Below are 20,008 nucleotides of genomic sequence, written 5' to 3' on the forward strand. Positions count from 1 at the left end.
CCTGGAACATTGCATAAGACCAAATAACCCAGATTTATCTCAAAGGGTTAAAGACATTATCTTGGAGGCTCGCAGACCCTCAACAAGAAAAAATTATTCAGCAAAATGGAAAAGATATCTCATTTGGAGTACTGCAAAAGGAGAGAATGTGTCACTGGTAAACATAGCTAACATCCTGGAATACTTGGCAGAGCTCTTCCACAACGGCCTGTCCTGTTCTTCCATTAAGATTCATGCATCAGCTATTTCAGCAGAATACAACTTGGATCCTCCAGTCTTCTCACATCCTCTGCTCAGGCAGTTTCTGAGAGGGATTAAAATTGTAAAGCCACCTAGGAAGCCACCATTGCCAGCATGGGACTTGAACTTTGTGCTAGAAAAGTTGACACTCCCTCCTTTCGAGCCAGCAGCAACAGCAGATTTACAGTACTTATGGAAAACTGCTTTCCTGCTTGCAATCACTTCAGCAAGAAGGGTATCTGAGCTACAGGCATTAATGGCAGTACAGCCCTTCCTGATCTTTCATCAAGATAGTGTCCATGAGAACTAATCCTACTTTTATGCCAAAGGTGGTCTCCAGGGTATCTTTAAATCAAGCTATCCACCTACCTACATTCTTCCCCAACCCACAGAACAGGGGGGAAAGACTGTTGCATACCTTGGATGTACATAGACAATTGCGTTACTACCTGGACAGGACCAAGAGCAATAGAAAGTCTGACCAGCCACTGGTAGCATATGCGACAGGAATGGAAGGAAAAGCAATTTCAAAACAGACAATCTCTAAGTGGATAGGAAATTGCATTAGATTTTGTTACTCCTACCATGGGAAGAAAACTCCAGAAAACATCAGGCCTCACTCTACAAGGGCTACAGCCACTACCACAGCTTTCTTACGAGGAGTGGCTACCAAAGACATTTTAGAGGCTGCTACTTGGAGCTCCGTGCATACATTTGCCAAGCATTATAATTTACCTTTATACTCCAGATCCCGAGCAGGTTTTGCCACTGCTGTTTTGCAAGGGATCTTAACTACACCATAATCTTATTTCCCCTCCTCCCCCAGTTTGGCTATGGTATTCTACCCATTTGTAAGGACTGCAGATGCATCCTTGAAGGACATAGTACAGTTTTGTACCTACCATAAATGTAGATGTCCGATAGGCATGCATCTGCAGTCAGGATTACCCACCCTCCTTCCCCTCTGTGGTACTCCTAGGGTATTTGCCCATCTTATAGCTAGCTGGGGGAATCTATTATGGTGTATTTGTTTGTATATATGTACATACATGCTTATTTTTTGTTTGCTCTCTACTATTTGGAACCATTTGCATTTATCCAAATTTAGCCTTCCTAGAGGGCACCTGGCATCTGGGGCAAGAAACACTGAGGAAAATGGCATCGGCTGATGCCTTTATACCCGAAGAACTGCAGCTATGACGGGTGAGGTGCGACACCAGCCAAGGCCAGACCCAGACTTTGGAATCCGGCCGACCGAAGGGCTGCCTGATGACAGGACAACCCATTTGTAAGGACTGCAGATGCATGCCTATCGGACATCTACATTTATGGTAGGTACAAAACTGTACTTTCTTCGTGTTTCACTGTTGCAGTCATTGCATTTGGGTTATCTGCTTGCAGGTAGCCCTCAGTCTGCCTGATTAACAAAGTCTTGGGTCCTGTGTCAGTTGCTGTCCCTTCTTCCATGACGTCAGGTCGCCGAGGGGTATAAAACATGCAGCCGACGCCATAACGTCAGTTTTTCTTGCCGTACGTTGCCTGAAGCAGAAGCAAGTTCGCAAGTGCCAGTCGGCCGACTCCTGAAATTTTCGTTTTCGAGTTTCAGAACCGAAGTCTTCAACTAAAACCTGTTACCCCATTGGGGAAACTTTTTCTTGCTCTTAACCAATGTTAGTAAAAGTAAATAATTGCATTACTTGTGGAAAGCAAATACTTCATAAAGATTTTCATTTGTACTATATTCCTTGCCCATGCCCAGACCACAACGTACCTTGCTGTTGGTTTTGTGCCTTATTTAAACCACAAACTAACTGCCGTCTGTATATGTACGCTTCTAAATATTTTGGTGCTCTGTTCAATTATCCTGATATGTCTTCGGTCAGCCATCTGACTACCAACATTCTGAAAAAACGCAAAGATAAAGACAGAGACAGGCCGCCTAGGTCCAAAGCTGCCGACAACGCTTCTCCTAAGCCAGTCGCCGGTAGTCAGTGAGGTGCTTTCGCAGCCCCTGATACCTGCTACTTCCGATTCGCAGGCCTCTACTGAGACCCATTTGGAGTCCAGTATGCAGTGAGATGCTTCAACTGTGGAACCTGTGGATGTCTCTACCTTGGATGGGTCCGGCGCCGCTGTGCAGGCACTGGCTCCTGAGGGTGTATTCAGGCCTACTGACTTGCGTATTAAACAGACGCCATCTTCTTCTTCAAGGCCTAAATCTCGAACCATGCCTAAAAAACTGACGCCCAGATGGGATGGTCAGGGCTCTATGCCTACAAAACAGATAAGAATGGCTGAAGACCTTATTACTTTAATCTAGGAAAGCCCCTCTAAGAGACCTAGGACTGAGTTTGTTTGATACTTCCGACCAGGATTCTGAATTATCTGTTTCCTCTGATGACCAGGATTTACCCTTATCTACCTGTGAGGATTCTGATGCTGAAGACTCCATTCCCTCTGCCTCCCCCCCAGAGGATTTCTCTTTTGGTGAATCCTTGCATACTCTCAGGGAGCAATTTCGTTGGGAAAGTCAGGATTTCTCGGATTCTAAAAAGAGGCTTAGGGATTTCTTACTCCTGCCCCAGCACAGGCCTTTAGCCATACCTCCTGTATTAGACATTGTTGATGATGCAGTTGCAGAATCTAGCTTGGCCCCTGACCCTTTACCTTCTGCTCCCAGGTAACCTGATAGATATTACAGGCTCCCTGACTCTCAAAAGTTCCTTTTCAAAAATCCTACTGCGGATCCTGAGACCATTTCACAGGGGCATAAGGGCATTAAAGCTACTACTGCCAAAAATCCTACCTCCTCTGATAGAGATTCCAGGGTGCTGGATAGATTGGGTAAGAAGGTATACACTTCTGCAACCTTAGCCATTAGGGCCTTAAACTGCCAGTTTCATATGTTAGTGTCAGCAGCATATTATTGGATTGCTTAAACAGAAAATTATGTTGATTCCTGACTGGGCTGAAAATAAGGATTTACAGGATTTAATGCAGTCTGCTGAGCAAGTTGGAAAACATACTTTGCAATGTGGTTCTGATTCACTAGAGGCATCTTGCAGGGCTGCTGCCACTGGGTCTGTACTTAGAAGTCATGCTTGGCTTAAGGAACAATCTTTGCCAGATCATGTTAAAGCTAAATTGCTGGATGCTCCCTTAAACCAGGACCACCTGTTTGGCAACAAAGCAGAAGTAGTACTTAAAAAGATGGAGGAAAAAGCTAAATCTATGCAAACTGTTAGATTTCCTGCAAGTACAGCCTCCAAGATTTAGTAAGCATTGGCTCTCTAAGAATTGGTCCTTTTCGGCCTCTTCCAGGCCTTCAGTCCAAACCCAGAACCAGCAGAACACTCAGGCTTCAGTCCCAAGGTACGCATAGGACTAAGCAGTGGGGGGCTCCCACTTCCAAAGCGGGGACTAGTAAGACTCCCCCTATGGTAAACTGTCTCAGTGACTTAACTTAAAAACTTCCAAGCCCTTCTCAACTGACTGCTCCTTTAGGGGGAAAGATAGCTGTGCAGGCAGAAAAACTGGGAACTCGTTACCCAGGACAAATGGGTTTTAAATATAGTTTCCCAAGGATACAGATTCCACTTCTACACTTTAACAACCCCAAACGGTTGGCCAGATCTACCCCCAAATCAGTGGGCAGAGGCTCAAAAGCAAGTGTTCTCTCTCAAGTGTAAGGGCTATTCAAACTGTCCCGGAAGAGGAAAGGGGCGAAGGTTTCTACTCAAGACTTTCCCTGGTGCTCAGAAAAGACAACTGGCATCCTATCCTGGATCTCTCTATCCTAAACACATTTTTGGTGATCCCAAAATTCAAGATGCTAACTCCTCACCAGTTGCTTCCTATGCTAGGCAAGGAAGCGTGGTTGGCAACACTGGATTTAAAGGAAGCCTACCTGCACATCCCAATCAGGGAGTCTTGCAGAAGATACCTACACTTCAAAGCAGGCTTCATGCGCTATCAGTTCTCTGCAGTGCCCTTTGGCTTATCTACTGCACTCAGGGTATTCACAAAGTGCCTAGCTCCAGTCATTGCATTTTGCAGGCGAAGAAATATTCAGATATACCCATACCTGGACGATTGTCTAATTCAGGCAGAAAGCCAGGATATACTTTTGAATCCTCTGGCGTTTGTACAAAAAGTGCTAACTTCTTTGGGGTACACCATAAATGAAAAGAAATCACATCCTGTACCCTGCCAACAAATTATATTCCTGGGAGCAAGCTTGAACACAGCTTCCCAGTTGGCTTTCCTCACGCCAGAGAAACAAGTTAATTTGACAGCTTACTTTAAACTAATGGCCACAAAGACCCTGCTATCTGCAAGACAAATACTGCAAGCCTTGCGGTTCATGGCCTCCTGCATTCTCCTAATTCCATATACAAGACTGCATATGAGGAAACTACAATGGTATCTAAAAAGCCTATGGTGTCAACATTCTCAGGATCTAGAAGCAATGATTCCTATCATACCTTGCCTACAGTTAGTTCCTTTGGTGATCAGAGGCCTGCCACCAAAACGAGGGACTGCCATTCACTCTACCCCCTGCCGCCCGTACCGTAACAACAGGCACATCAGACTATGCATGGGGGGCTCACTTGGCAGTGAAGTGCATTCAGGGCAAATGGAACCCAAGTCAAATGCTCCTGCATATCAATCAAAAAGAAATGTTAGCTTTACAGTATGCTCTGACAGTCTTCAAGGACCACATTCTTCCAGGACAATTAATGGTAAAGACGGGCAACATCACTGTTATGTGGTACATAAACAAGCAGGGGAGAAACCCACTCATACCCTCTCTGCATACTAGCCATGGCTCTGTGGAACACAGCCTTGAGCTACCAAGTTCACCTACGTGCCCAATTCCTGCCAGGAAAGCTAAATACATTGGCAGACGAACTAAGAAATCTCATGGACCCACACGAGTGGAAACTGGAACCCAAGACATTCAACATGTTGATAAATGGGGGAGCCCAGAGATAGACCTGTTTGCCTCCCCCCAGAACTATCATTTTGACAAATTCTGCACAAGGACTCCCCACAAACAAGCTTGGAAAATGGATGCCCTCTCATTCACCTGGAAAAATCTATCAGTTTATGCCTTCCCTCTTCTGCCTCTCCTCTCCAAGGTACTACTAAAGATCAAACAGGACAAACCAAGGATGATACTGATCACACCAGACTGGCCCCTCCCCCTCTTGTGCAGTGGGTCACTGCTGGCACCATGGCACCTGCCTCAGACCCCTACCCTGCTGTCCCAGCAGGAGGGCCAGATTCTACAACCCTCAGCTTCAAACCCTGAACCTGGCAGCCTGGCTAATTATCTGATCTACCCGTTACCATCACTCAGTAAACAAGTGTTGGATGTCATTCTGGAGGCAAGGAGGCCTAGTACTAGAAATTCTTATGCTGAAAAATGGAAAATATTCTGTTCCTGGAATCAAGCTCAGGGGATGGGCACAGCAGTGGCCAAATTTACCTTAGATTCTTCAATACTTAAACTGAGATGCTTCACAAGGGCCTTTCCTTTTCCTCCATCAAAATTCATGCCTCAGGCATTTCAGCTCATTACAAGACAGAACCCACCCCTCTTCTCTCATCCACTGCTCAAGCAGTTCCTCATAGTGGCCAAAAACTTAAGACCACCCAGGAGAGCCCCAACTCCAGCCTGGGGCCTTGACTCTGTATTGGAAAAACTCACTCTACCTCCTTTTGAGCCAGCTGCAAGTGCAGAGTTGAAATTCCTTTCTTGGAAAACAGCCTTCCTTTTACCCATCTCTTCAGCAAGAAGGTTGTCTGAATTCACAGGTTCATAGGTAGGTACTAGGCTATCTGCCCGAAGGCATTTATAAGCCTAGCTGGAATGTGTTTGCTTTCGCCATCCCCTTAGATTAGTTCCCTTTGCCTCTGTCAAGCAGAGCCATTGAAAGTGATCCCTGGGGTAAACTTTGTTTTCCCTCCACTCATTAAGGTTCCTCTTGAAGAGGGTTAGCGAGGAGCTCTGCCTAATGTAGATTCGAATCTTGTTCCAAAGCATGGGAAGTTTCTGGGACAGGAATCTATCCACATCCTATTTATTGTTATGGTGAGGTTTAGATCCCTGGAGCGTGTGGCTCGAGGGGATATGGTTTTCTTTAGGTGGAGTATGTCCATCAATTCTGGGTTGGACATGGCTTTGTATGTCACCTCTGAGTAGGCAGTATGCAACTGAGTGCAGCTGGAGTTTCTTCAGTTGAGCTGCATAGGGCATCTGCTTGAGGCCAGTGATCCTCTTGGTGAAGTACATCTGTGGTCTTTCCAGTTGTTGCAGGTGTCTTGTAAGGTACATCCCAAGTGGGGCATTGTACTTTCTGATGGGTCTGATGAGTGATGCATAGAGGGGCCCAATGACCTCTTTCGATCTGGATGCAAACCCTTTTGTGATTAGGTGGGCCAAATAGAAGGATTTTCTAACAACTTTGGCAATGTGATTAACAAACGAGTGGTTGCTATCTACTTGGTTCTCCAGATCCCTTATTATGTCTTCTGTATTTAGGGGGCTACCACCTTTGTGGTAGTTTGTGGTTACTTTGCATTTTCCAAAGGGGATGACTATGCACTTTTTGGCATTTAGCTTGAAGCCATGGTTTTGACACCAGGTATCTGTCTCAGTGGGAACCTTTTGGAGGATGTCTGTGTCCAGCCAGAGAGTCAGTTATAGCCCCTAGTTTGCAGTCGTCTGCGAACTTGGTCAGCCATAGTCCTTCTGTGCTTGCCTGTACCTCTGAGAAGTATATGCCTAACAGGAGGGGTCCTAGGACTGATCCCTGGGCAACTCCACTTGTAACCGGTTTAGAGTCAGACCTAGCTCCCACAGCTCTTACCATGTGGGTTATGTCTGTGAGCCGGTTGGCAACCCATCTCGTGATGTAGGGGTTTTATGTTCTGGCTGGTGAGCTTGTCTATAATACCTGAGTGGGGAATGGTGTCGAAGGATTTTGCGAGGTCTAGGTAGGCTGTGTGGACCACCTTTCCATCGTCAAAGAAGTCTACCAGGTTTAAGGAGGCATGATCTGCCCTTAAAGCCGAACTGGGTAGGGTCCAGTGTTTGGAGGTTCCCAATGTCTCTGTTAAGTAGATCCATGATGATGTGGTCCATAGCTTTACAGACCAAGGTAGTCAGGTTTATAGGGTGATAGTTCCTGGGGTCCATTGTGGCTCCACCTTTGTGGAGCGGAATAACCATTGCTGTGCACAACTCTGTGGGCACGTAGCCTGTGGAGAGGCTGAGTTTAAACAGTGTGTTTAGGTGAGGGGTTGGTTCATCTTTGAGCTCGTGTAGGACGCAGCCTGGGACACTGTCTAGTCCCATTAATGCTCTGTTTTTGGCTTTGGAGTGGGCTGTTTTAACCTGTGTGTCTGTGATTTCAGGGGCACTACATTCTTTTGGTATAGTTATGGGCCCTTTTGGGGGTGAAGTTTGCACTCTTCCTGTCTGCCAGGATGTTGGCTATATCGGTCGGTTCAGTGTATTTTGTGCCATTCTACATTAACTCCTAGCAGATCTGAGAATTGCCACTTAAATTCTTGACATAGCTAAAAAATGCCTTGTTATCTTTTGAGTCCACGACAATTTTCTTTCGAAACTAGCCTTGGATAATTTTATGAGGGAATGTAGTTCCTTGCTGATGCTGATCAGGGATGTCTTCCCTTCTTGGGATTTTACTCTCTTCTGTACTACTTTCCTCCTTCTATTGTATAGCTTGTTTATGGCAGGGGTCCACCAGACTGGTTTCCTTTTCATGGAGGGGAGTGTGTCTTGGTTTTGTTTGGGATAGCACGATCCATGCATTCTTGTAGGTGCCCGTGGAATGCATTAGTAAAGGATTTTGCAGCTTGGACAGCATTATCCTTTAGCATGGGGGCTTTGAAACTTTCCACCTCGGTCTTAAGTAACGTGAAGTTTGCTTTTGAAACATTTTTCATGGTGGTTTCTTTGACCGGGGTTGGTGCCAAAATGTGGATATCCAGAGTGATTAGTTTATGGTCAGATCTAACCAGCGAGGGATTGACCTCCGGTGTGGAACACCGGTCGCCCATGTTGGTGATGACTAGATCCAATATGTTGTCACCTCTGGTGGGGGTGTTGACCAGTTGATCCCAGGGCATTTGAGTTTATAAATTCTAGGAAATGTTGGGCAAGGGAGTTTTACTCGAGTAGTTCTCACAGTTAATGTGTGGGTAACTGAAATCACCCAATATCAGGGTGTTTGGTAAGACCTTTATGTTTCGCAGTGTTTCCAGGAATGCGGAGTTTGGGTCCTGGGACATAATGGGTGATCTGCAGCAAGATATAATTCGAATAGCAGTTTTGCCCGTTGTTTGTTGCACATGGATGATCTCTGAAGCATCGTGCTGTGCCACTAACCTGGAGGTGTGGGTATCCTTGATGAATATTTTTATTTAATTTATTTATTTATTTATTTTTATTTAACATTTGTTGACCGGGAATGTCCGACTAGGTTCCACAGAGCCTGTTTTCAGCGGAGGCCCGGGGAGAAATGCTCCAGATGCATGTCTTTGGAATGTGGGAGGAAACCGGAGTACCCGGAGGAAACCCATGCAAACACAGGGAGAACATGCAAACTCCACACAGAAGGCACCCCAGCCGAGAATCGAACCGGAGAACCTCTTGCTGAGAGGCAACAACGTTAACCGCTGCACCACTGTGCCGCCCATCATAGATGCTCCCCTACCTTTTGTATTTCGGTCCGTGTTTTGTGGCCGAAATGTATGGTATGAGTTGTAGTCTGGTAGTGCTGGGGTTCTCTCTGGAGCCTTAAACCAGGTTTCTGTTACTGCACATATATTGATTTTCTGCATACTGAGGAGTGCCTCGAGTGCGTGCATTTTGAGGTTTAGACTTCTGGCATTGAGTAGCATTACCCTCAGTTTTTTGTTACTTGTGCTGTGTACGGCGGTGGGTTTGTCTTTTGAGCCTTGCCTAAAAAAGGCACTACGGGGGTGGGAAGAGCCTTGGCCAGTATTCAAAAGCCTAAGGGTGAAAGGTGCACGCTGTCTCTAGCAAAGCAGTGTGGCTTGTCGAATTACAGGCCCTTATGGCAGTGGAGCCTTTCATCATCTTTCATGTGAGCAGGGTGTCCCTCAGGACCAATCCCTCCTTCATGCCCAAGGTAGTATCCAGTGTGGCGCTTAATCAGTCCATTCATTTGCCAACCTTCTTTTCTAATCCACAGAACAAAGGGGAATGTATACTGCACTCCTTAGATTTGCACAGACAACTTAGATTTTACTTGGACAGGACTAAAGCTCTCAGGAAATCTGAACAGCTGCTGGTGGCATTTGCTGCAGGGGCAGAGGGAAGGCCATTTAAAAAAAAACATTTCTAAATGGATAGGCCATTGCATTCATTTCTGCTACAAGCACCATGGAAAACCTACCCCACAGGGGATAAGATTACATTCCACCAGGGCTGCATCTACCTCTGTGGCATTTCTCCGAGTGGTCCCTACCAGGGACATCCTAGAAGCTGCTACCTGGAGCTCTGTACATACCTTCACCAAGCATTACCACTTTCCTTTCTATTCCAGAGCTGGATTTGCCACTGCAGTCCTGCAGGGATTAATAGCTGGCCCTAGTGCTCTCTTCCTTTGTCCTCCCTTCCTCAGCTTTGGGAATCTACCCAAATGTGATGACTGCAACAGTGAAACACGAAGAACATAGTACAGTTGTGTACACTTACCATAAATATAGATGTTCAACTGTATTCACTGTTGCAGTCCTGGTTACCCCCCCCCCCCTCCAGTCCCCTGACTTCTCTTGGCTCTACCTCTCCTTCTGGTTGGTATATCTTTTTTTTTTTTCTTGTGTATTTGCTTTTTGATGGGGGTTTGCCATACCATTTAATTGCTTCCTATTGTGGGGGCACCTGACTTCTGGGGCAAGAAAAACTGATGCAATGGCATCTGCTGCATGTTTTATACCCCTGTCGACCTGACGTCAAGGAAGAAGTGACAGCATCTGACGCAGAAATCCAAAGACTCTGGTATTCAGGCCATCTGAGGGCTTACCTGCAGGCAGATAACCCAAATGTGATGACTGCAACAGTGAATACACTCAAACGTCTACATTTATGGTAAGTGTACGCAACTGTACTTTCTGTCCAGGCTAAGGGAGTTTCCTGTTAGTTATCCTGGTGTTAAGGTGTCATTGGGTCGGGTGTCTGATGCATGTTAAGCAGCAAGCTCGATCTGAAGGGAGACGGGGCATTATGGGTAAGGGGAGGAGCATGGAACTCGGAGCCATAGCTTGAAAATGCTGCCATGTCGGATCCAAAGACCCACAGGTTGAAAACAAATTTAGCTACTCAGATGGAGCATTATGGTGAGTACATAACTTTTTAATCATCATGAAAATTTTGTGAAGAGAATAATACAGCATGAATTCTCAAGGTGTAATTCTTGCTTTTGTACATATCAGTGGTAGTTGTATTTCATAATCATTCTCCTCCTCCTTTCCAGTATGTAGTGCCATTCCATTTACGTCGCAAAGTCCTTTCCTTCTCTTTCCATTCAGGTGGTAGCATGATGACTGTTGATGCCCACATTGCTTTGCTACTAATGTTCTTGCAGTGGCAACTTGGATACTAGGTGTTTTTCTGATGTTCTTCATGTTTCACTGTTAGTCATTACATTTGGGTAATCTGCTTGCAGGTTGCCCTCAGTCGGACTGATTAACAAAGTCTTGGGTCCTGCATTGGTTGCTGTCCCTTCTTCCATGACGTCAGGTCATCGGGGGTATAAAACATGCAGGCGACGCCATTAAATCAGTCTTTCTTGCTGCGAGGTGCCTGAAGCAGAAGCAGTTTGCAAGTGCTGGTCGGCCGACTCCTGAAATTTTCATTTGAGTTTCAGATCCGAAGTCTTCGTTTGAGTTTCAGATCCGAAGTCTTCAACTAAAAAGCTAAGTACCCTGTTGGAGAAACTTTTTCTTGCTCCTTACCGATGTCAGTAAAAGTTAATAATTGCATTACTTGTGGGAAGCAAATACCTCATAATGATTTTCATTTGTACTGTATTCCTTGCCTAGGCCCTGACCACAATGTACCTTGCTGTCGGTTTTGTGCTTTATTTAATCAATGCACTATCAAACGTCGGTGCATTTTTGCTTCTAAATATTTTGGCTTGTGCTTTAATTATCCAGAAATGTCGGTTAGCAATCCGACTACAGGAATACCTAAAAAACGCAAAGAAAAAGACAGAGACATGCTGTTGAGGTCCAAAACTGCCAATGACGCTTCTCCTAAGCCAGTCGCCAGTTCGCCGGTACTCAGTGAGGTGCTTTCGCAGACCCTAATACCTTGCTATTTCTGATTCGCAGGCCTCTACTGAGAACCATTCGGAGCCTGGTATGCTGCAAGATGCTTCAGTTATGGAACCCTCATATGTCTCTACCTTGGATGGGTCCGGAGCCGCTGTGCAGGCTCCGGCTTCTGAAGGTGTATTCAGGCCTACAGATTTGTATATTAGACTGACGCCATCTTCAAAACTAAGGCCAAAATCTCAACCTATGCCTAAAAAACTGATGCCTGGGCCACATGTGCAGGCCCCTATGCCTAGAAAACAAATGATTAAAATGGCTGAAGATTTAATTACTCTGATCAGGGGTAACCAACTCCCCCCTTCTAAGAGGCCTAGGCAAGACATTGATTATGAATCTTCTGAACAGGATTCGATTTCTTCTGACTCTTCTAATGAACAGGAATTGTCTATATTTACTTATGAGGAATCTGATGCAGAAGATTCCATTCCTTCTGCTTCTCCACCTGAGGATTTTTCTTTTGGGGAAACTTTACATACCTTAAGGGAACATTTCCACTGGGAAAGTCAGGATTTCTTTGAATCTAAAAAGAGACTTGGGGATTTTCTTCTTCTTCCACAGCATAGGCCTTTGGCTATACCTCCTCTTCTAGACATTGTTGATGATGTTTTCTCAGAATCTAGTACGGCTCCTGATTCTCTGCCTCCGGCTCCTTGTAAGCCGGACAGATACTACAGGGTTTCTGACTCCCACAAATTCCATTTCAGAAATCCTGTTGCAGATCCTGAAACCATTTCTCAGGGTCCCAAAGGCATTAAGGCTTCTACTGCTAAACATCCTACCCCTTCTGATAGAGATTCCAGGGCCCTGGATAGATTGGGCAAGACGGCTTACACTTCTGCAACTTTGGCAATCAGGGCTTTAAACTGTCAATTTCATATGCTAAAATATCAACAGCATATTATGGGACTGCTTAAACAGAAAATTGTTAATTTCTGTCTGTGTGAAAAACAAAGATTTACAGGATTTATTGCATTGAGCTGAACAAGTTGGGAAACATACTTTGCAATGTGGTTTTGATTCTTTGGAGGCCTCTTGCAGGACTGCTGTAACTGGGTCTGTGCTAAGAAGGCATGCTTGGCTCAGAGCAAAATCTGCCTGATTATGTTAAAGCATAATTGTTGGATGCTCCTTTACAACAGGACCGTCTCTTTGGTAATAAGCCTGAAGAAGTTTTAAAAAAGATGGAAGATAAAGCTAAATCTATGCAAACTGTGAAAGATTTCTTACAAGTGCAACCTCCAAGATTTAGTAGGCACTGGCCTACTAAGAACTGGTCCTTTCCTGTCCCTTCGAGAGCCACTCAAGTCAAACCCAGACATTCCAAAGGCTCCAGGTTTCAGTCACAAGGGACTTTCAGAACAAAACAATGGGGTGCCTCCTCTTCCAGATCTGGAAACAGCAAGACACCCTCCCTATGGTAAGCAGTCTCAATAACTTCCCTTTACACTTACCAAGCACATACCTTTTAGCCGGCCCTTTGGGGGGGGGGGGACTGGCTCTTCATGCAAGAAACTGGCAACTTATAACCCAGGACAAATGGGTTTTAAATATAGTATCCCATGGATACAAATTTCATTTCCACACATTGCCAATTCCAAATGGATGACCAGACCTGCCCCCAAATCAGTGGGCAGAGGCCCAGAAACAAGTATTTTCCCTCATGAGCATGGGGGCTATTCAACCAGTACCAGAAGAGGAAAAGGGACAAGGCAATACTTTTCCTGGTACCCAGAAAAGACAAATCCTGGCATCCAATTTTGGATTTATCTACTCTAAACACCTTTCTGGACATTCCAAAATTCAAGATGCTGACTGTTCACTAGTTACTTCCTATTCTAGGCAAAGATGCCTGGTTGGCAACTCTAGATTTAAGAGAGGCTTATCTGCATATCCGAATCAGGGAATGTTGCAGAAGATACCTTTGCTTCAAAGCAGGCTACTTGCATTACCAGTTCTCTACACTGCCCTTTTGCTTATCTACCCAGGGTCTTTACAAAGTGCCTGGCTCCAGTAATTGCATTTTGCAGGCAAAGAAATATTCAAATGTATCCGTACCTGGACGATTGTCTAATTCAGGCAGAAAACAAGGACACTCTTCTAAACCATCTGGCATTTGTAAAAACGGTTCTAACTTGTCTAGGGTACACTATAAACGAAAAAAATCACAAGTGGTACCCACTGAAAAAAAATTCATTCCTGGGTGCAAGCTTGAATACAACTACCCAGATGGCTTTCCTTACGCCAGAGAAGCAAATTCATTTGGTGACTTACTTCAAACAGGTGGCCACAAAAACCTGCTTTTTCTGCAAGGCAAATACTGCAAGCCTTTGGGTTCATGGCCTCCTGCATAATTCCGTATGCAAGACTGCATATGAGGAAACTTCAGTGGTACTTAAAAAGTCCTTGGAGTCAGCATTGTCACAGCCTGGAAACAATGATTCCTGTCGTACCTTGCCTGCATCTAGAGTTCCTATGGTGGGCAGAGGCCTGCCACCAAAACAAGGGACTGCCATTCACACCACCCCCTGCTGCCCAAACCCTAACTACAGTCTCATCAGACTATGCTTGGGGGGCACATCTGGCAGGGCAGTGCATTCAGGGCAAATGGAGCCCAAATCAAATGCACCTTCATATCAATCAAAAAGAAATGCTAGCTGTACAGAATGCACTGACAGCCTTCAAGGACTACCTTCATCCAGGACAATTGATGATAAAGACAGACACCACGGTTATGTGGTACATAAACAAGCAGGGGGTACACACTCCTACCCCCTTTGCAGACTAGCCATGGCATTGTGGAGCACAGCCTTGACCTGTCAAGTACAACTATAAGCTCAGTTCCTGCCAGGAAAGCTGAATACTCTGGCAGACGATCTAAGCAGAAATCTCATGGACCCACACGAATGGAAACGGGAACCACGGATTTTCACTATGTTGGCACGCAAATGGGGGAGCCCAGACAGAGATCTTTTTGCCTCACCCCAGAACTATCAGTTGGACAAACTTTGCACAAGAACGTATCACAAAAAAGCCTGAAAAGTGGATGCTCTATCCTTCAGCTGGAAAAACCTATCACTTTGCCTTTCCCCCTCTTCCTCTGCTCTCCAGAGTTCTATTAAAAGTCAAACAGGACAAACCAAAAATGATTTTGATTGCTCCAGACTGGCCTCGCCAACACTGGTACCCACTTCTGCGCAACGTGTCACAACTTCCACCATGGCACCTGCCTCAAACACCTTACTTACTGTCTCAGCAGAACAACCAGATTCTGCACACTCTGCTCCAAACTTTGAAACGTGCAGCGTGACTTATCACCTAAATTCACCCTTAGCATCCCTCAACAAACCTGTGATGGATGTCATTTTGGAGGCGAGAGAAGGCCTACTACTAGAAAATCTTATGCTGACAAATGGAAAAGATTCTGTGCCTGGAATCAGTCTCAAGAGATAAGCACAGCAGTGCCCAACATTCCTCAGATTTTACAATACTTAACTTAGATGCTTTACAAGAGCCTGTCCTTTTCTTCCATAAAAATCCATGCCTCAGGCATTTCCGCTCATTACAACACAGAACCTCCCCTCTTCTCTCATCCTCTGCTAAAGCAGCATCTCAGTGGGGCCAAAAAATTAAGGCCACCCAGGAGAGCTCCAGCACCTACCTGGGACCTCAATTTTGTATTGGAAAAACTCACTCTCCCTCCTTTCGAGCCAGCTGCTACTGCAGGCTTAAAATTTCTCTCCTAGAAAACAGCTTTCCTTTTAGCAGTCACTTCAGCTAGAAGGATTTCTGAATTACAGGCCATTATGGCAGTGGAGCCTTTCATCATTTTACATGCGGACAGGGTATCTCTCAGGACCAATCCATCCTTCATGCCTAAGGTGGTATCCAGTGTGGCTCTTAATCAGACCATTCATTTGCCAACTTTCTTTCCCAATCCACAGAACAAGGGGGAGCGGATTCTGCATTCATTGGATGTACACAGACAACTTAGATTTTACTTAAACAGGACAAAATCTCAAAGAAAATCTGAACAACTGCTGGTGGCATTTGCTGCAGGGGCAGGGGGAAAGGCTATTTCAAACCAAACCATTTCCAAATGGATAAGCTGTTGTACTCATTTCTGCTATATAAATCATGGAAAAACTATCCATCAGGAGATCAGATCCCATTCCACCAGGGCTGCATCTACTTCTACAGCCTTTCTCAGAGGTGTTCCTACCAGGGACATTCTAGAAGCTGCTAACTGGAGCTCAGTTCATACGTTCACTAAACATTACCATTTACCACTTTTCTCTAAATCCAGAACTGGCTTTGCCACTGCTGTCCTGCATGGCCTTATAGCTGGTCCTAATGCTGTATAATTCCCTCCACCCAACCATAGCTTTGGGAATCTACTGAAACACGAAGGATATAGTACAGTTGTGTACACTTACCATAAATGTGGATGTTCGAGTGTATTCACTGTTGCAGTCCTGGTTACCCTCCCTACAGCCCCCTATTTTTCTCTGGTTATACCTCTACTTTCACTATGCTTAAAAGCCCTTTTGGTGTATTTGGTTTTGGGATTGGAGATATATTTTGTGTGTTTTTAATTTTATTTGCTCCCCATTTGGGGGGCACCTGACATCTGGGGCAAGAAAAACTGATGTAATAGCGTCTGCTGCATGTTTTATACCCCTGACGTCATGGAAGAAGGGACAGCAACCGATGCAGGACCCAAGATTTTAATCAAACCGACTGAGGGCAACCTGCCAGCAGATTACCCAAATGTAATGACTGCAACAGAGAATACACTCGAACATCTACATTTATGGTAAGTGTACACAACTGTGCTTTCTTCACCTAGTGCACATTCAGCATTAACTTTTAAGATACTTTTTAAACTCATAGACCTGCTTTTCAAGACCCCTTGATTCATTGCCCTTCCTCCTTTCTTTGTGTCCTTTAGTATAATACTGTACTTGTCAAGTCGAGGCTTCTTTATTTGCTAAATGGACACACTTATACAGCTGAGTAAACTTTTGTGTACACCAGTTTTTGTTATTTTTGCAGTAAAAACTAGCTATTTTAAATAGGGAATGTTATAGTTAAAACGTTTAATGCTTTTGGAAAGGTTTGCTTTAACCATTGTAATAATGAACTGGAGATGATGCTTGACAGTATGTTAATTGAGTCTGTGAAGTAAAGGCACACATTCTCTTACCTAATCTGACTGCATAAAGAAGTACCTTGTATATAGGGACTTAATGGTCTAGCCTTTTTTGATTTAGGGTTCATATACATGCTTGTTTACATGGTAATATTCAACAGCGGTAGAAAAGGGGGTAGACTGTGAAAGAGCATGATACACTTAGCAAAGTTGCAGTCCAGCAGTTGGGGGCGAGTGTAATAATCTGCATTTATTGGTTTGGTTTGTCTGTGTCAAAGAGAAAAGGTCACAGCTCAGTTAAAGATTATTCAGAAATGCATATGAGATTATTTTGAACTCGGTATAAAACGACTGTCAACTGTCTTGGTGAAAAGAAAAACATTTTTTGTTCAGAATATTAACTTTGGACAAAGTGATTAAATTTCTCAAGTTGAGTTCAGATTGTCTAGACACTGGTTGGGGGGTGTTTAATGTTGTTGGTGCCTTTACTGATTTTAATATTCAGCACAGATATAGTGAGATTATTTTTGCATATTTTTAGAAGATGGATCTTAAGGGTAGAAGTGTTAAGCCTGATTAAATTGCAAGGCGGCAGTGTCTTAAGTATATGGGTCTCTGGGTATGTGCAGTGAAAATAAAAATTAATGGTGATAATAGAACAGTGTATTTTATTAATTTCTCCAGGGAAATCTTCAAACAACTTCAAGGTTGTCACTTGCATCTGTACCTTAATGGCTTTTGGAAATGATGAACACATGTCTCAAGCAGGTAGATAAAGATACCACTTTTAGCTGAAGTCATGGTAGCATGTGATGCCATTTGTGAAAGGCAGGTTTTTGCCAAGCAGCTAGTCCACAGCCCATTGTCATACAGATCTTGCCAAACACATTCCCATGAGGAAACAAGAAACCCACCAAGCAGTTCTCTTATCTTCAGCTGGCTTTTGTATAGTCAAGATGGTTCTACATGTACTCTTCACCTGACAACAGTTTTACATAATGTCCATATTTTTACCTGTTATTGTTGGTTTCTTAACCATAAATGTGATTTTTTGGGGGGGCGAATTAGAGGATTGCAGTTGCTAAATGACAGACATTTGAGCTTCAAACTTCAGAAAATCCATGCTAATGCAAAATCTGCTGTTGTGCCAACTTTCCAAGTTGAGCAATATTTAAAAATTGTACCTGATTTTGACCCTTTATTCACTCATTATTTTTAGTCTTGTTCATAATTCTTGAGCAAAGAAGTTGAGAGAAATGGTTCTGTGGTAAATTATAAATTGCCCCAGTTTTGCTCTTGGAGGATTTAACCAGAAAGGTACTAGACTTTTTAATTCAGTCTTGCCTGCAACTTGTACAAATAATGAAAGTTACATGTATTGTATGTGTAGAAGGTTGCCTGCAGCTTGTACAGATAATGAAAGTAATGTGTATTGTATGTGTAGACGGTAAAGGATGGTAACCTTCACTACTGTCCATTTCTGTGTCCATTATGACAACTGGTGCATGACAATTGCTGATTTGCTGTATTTTTACTGGATAAATGACAGTTTATCTGTATGCAGTGAGAGTTCATTTATCTGTATGCAGCGAGCTTGCACTTTGTACTTTTAAAAGTCTAATTTTATGGTTTAACTTTTCAGTTCCCTCCAAGTAACAAGAGCTTCCAGGAGACACAAGGCAACCTGAATCAGGCTGCTGCTGTTTTAAATCAGTCAGCCAACGAGTTGGTACAGGCCTCTCGTGGAACACCACAGGACCTGGCAAAGGCGTCTGGGAAATTTGGACAAGACTTTAATGAATTCCTCCAGGCTGGAGTGGAAATGGCAGGGCAGTCTCAGGTAAGGAACCCATTTTTTAAATTTCGGGCATTGCTTCTGTTTGTCTTCTGTCATTTTTGTAGCCAGAGTAAGCGTATTTAGTTTGTCTGTGTTGTTAACTGTAGCTATTTTGCTTTTATTTGTCTGTATGGCTTAGCTGGGAGGGGGGGGGGGTGCAATCTGTTGTTCCATGAAAGAGGAGTGTATTTTCAGCTTATCTTTCTGTCATGCCAGATGTTCTTCGTCTCACATTGCTGCAGTCATAACCTGTGGGTAGTCCGCTGTCCTCGGTCGGCCCGAATACCAAAGTGTTAGGCTGGCGTCGGTCATGGTCGCTCAGATCTGACGTCAGTACGCAGTGGTACTAAAGCGCATGGCCGACGCCATATCCTCTGTCTTTCTTGCCGCATGGTCCAAAGCAGAAGCAGCGTTTGCAAGTGCCGTTCGGCGTCCTGAAATTTTCGTATTCTGAGTTTCAGACCGAAGACCAAGTTGGGCTAAGTACCCCGTTGGGGAATATTTTTGTCTTTTCTTGCCTCAGTTAAATCCGGATGTCAGAAAAAGTTAATAATTGTATTTCTTGTGGGAAACAGATACCTCATAGGGACTACCACTCTCTCTGTATTCCTTGCTTGGGGCCTGAGCACGACGTAGTCGGGTGTCGCTTTTGCGCTAGATTTAATAAGCGCACCATTAAACGCAGGTTAGATTGTGCTAGACTTGTTTTTGGTAAGCGGTGTAACTACAACATGCCGTCGGATCCTCCGACGCCCGCTACCGCTAAGAAGCGAAAAGATAAATCGTTAAAGTCTAAGCAGGATGAGTCGTCCGTTGCGGACGCCTGTTCTATGGAAACTACGGTTGAATCTGTGGATCCAGCCGAGGTTTCAGCTGAATCACAGGGGGAACCTTTAATCCTACAGGATTTGGCCTCTCAGGAGTTAGGTCAGGCCGAGGGGGCCTCTCAAGTTTCTGTAGTTCCTGCTTTACATAAGGTTGTTAGGCCTTCTACTTCTGTCACTAAAGCCCCTTCTAAAGCTAGACCTGGTCTTTCTGGCACAGGCATCAGCCCTAGTTCTTCGGGCTCTGTTCCTAAAAAACATATGCTGAAAATGGCAGAGGATTTGATTACTTTAATCAGAGGTTCTATGCCCCCTCCAGATAAGAGACCTAGGATGGAGACAGAGGTGGAGGGATTGGAGCATTCCTCAGATTACTCTGAGTCTTCTGCTGAGGACATTCAGGATTTTCCTCCCTATTCTGATTCGGATGCAGAGGATTCCTGTCCTTCTGCTTCTCCTCCAGAGGATTTTTCCTTTTCTGAAACCCTGCACTCCATGAGGGAGCATTTTAAGTGGGAAGGTCAGGATTTTTCAGATTCTCGTAAGAGGCTTAGGGAATTTTTG

The 20,008-nt window shown here is 44.4% G+C and overlaps 1 protein-coding gene across 1 annotated transcript in view; it reads left to right on the plus strand.

Moving 5' to 3' along the window:
• Positions 1-20,008, plus strand: part of TLN1 (talin 1) — a 3,443,760-nt gene that overhangs the window by 2,285,671 nt on the left and 1,138,081 nt on the right. The window contains exon 33 of the mRNA XM_044078439.1: positions 18,426-18,623. Coding sequence (XP_043934374.1) covers positions 18,426-18,623 — 198 coding nt within the window. The remainder of the gene's footprint in view (positions 1-18,425; positions 18,624-20,008) is intronic.

This window comes from Protopterus annectens, chromosome 1.part1 (genome assembly GCF_019279795.1).
Source record: "Protopterus annectens isolate FY-2018-M chromosome 1.part1, PAN1.0, whole genome shotgun sequence".
Classification (NCBI taxonomy): domain Eukaryota; kingdom Metazoa; phylum Chordata; order Ceratodontiformes; family Protopteridae; genus Protopterus; species Protopterus annectens.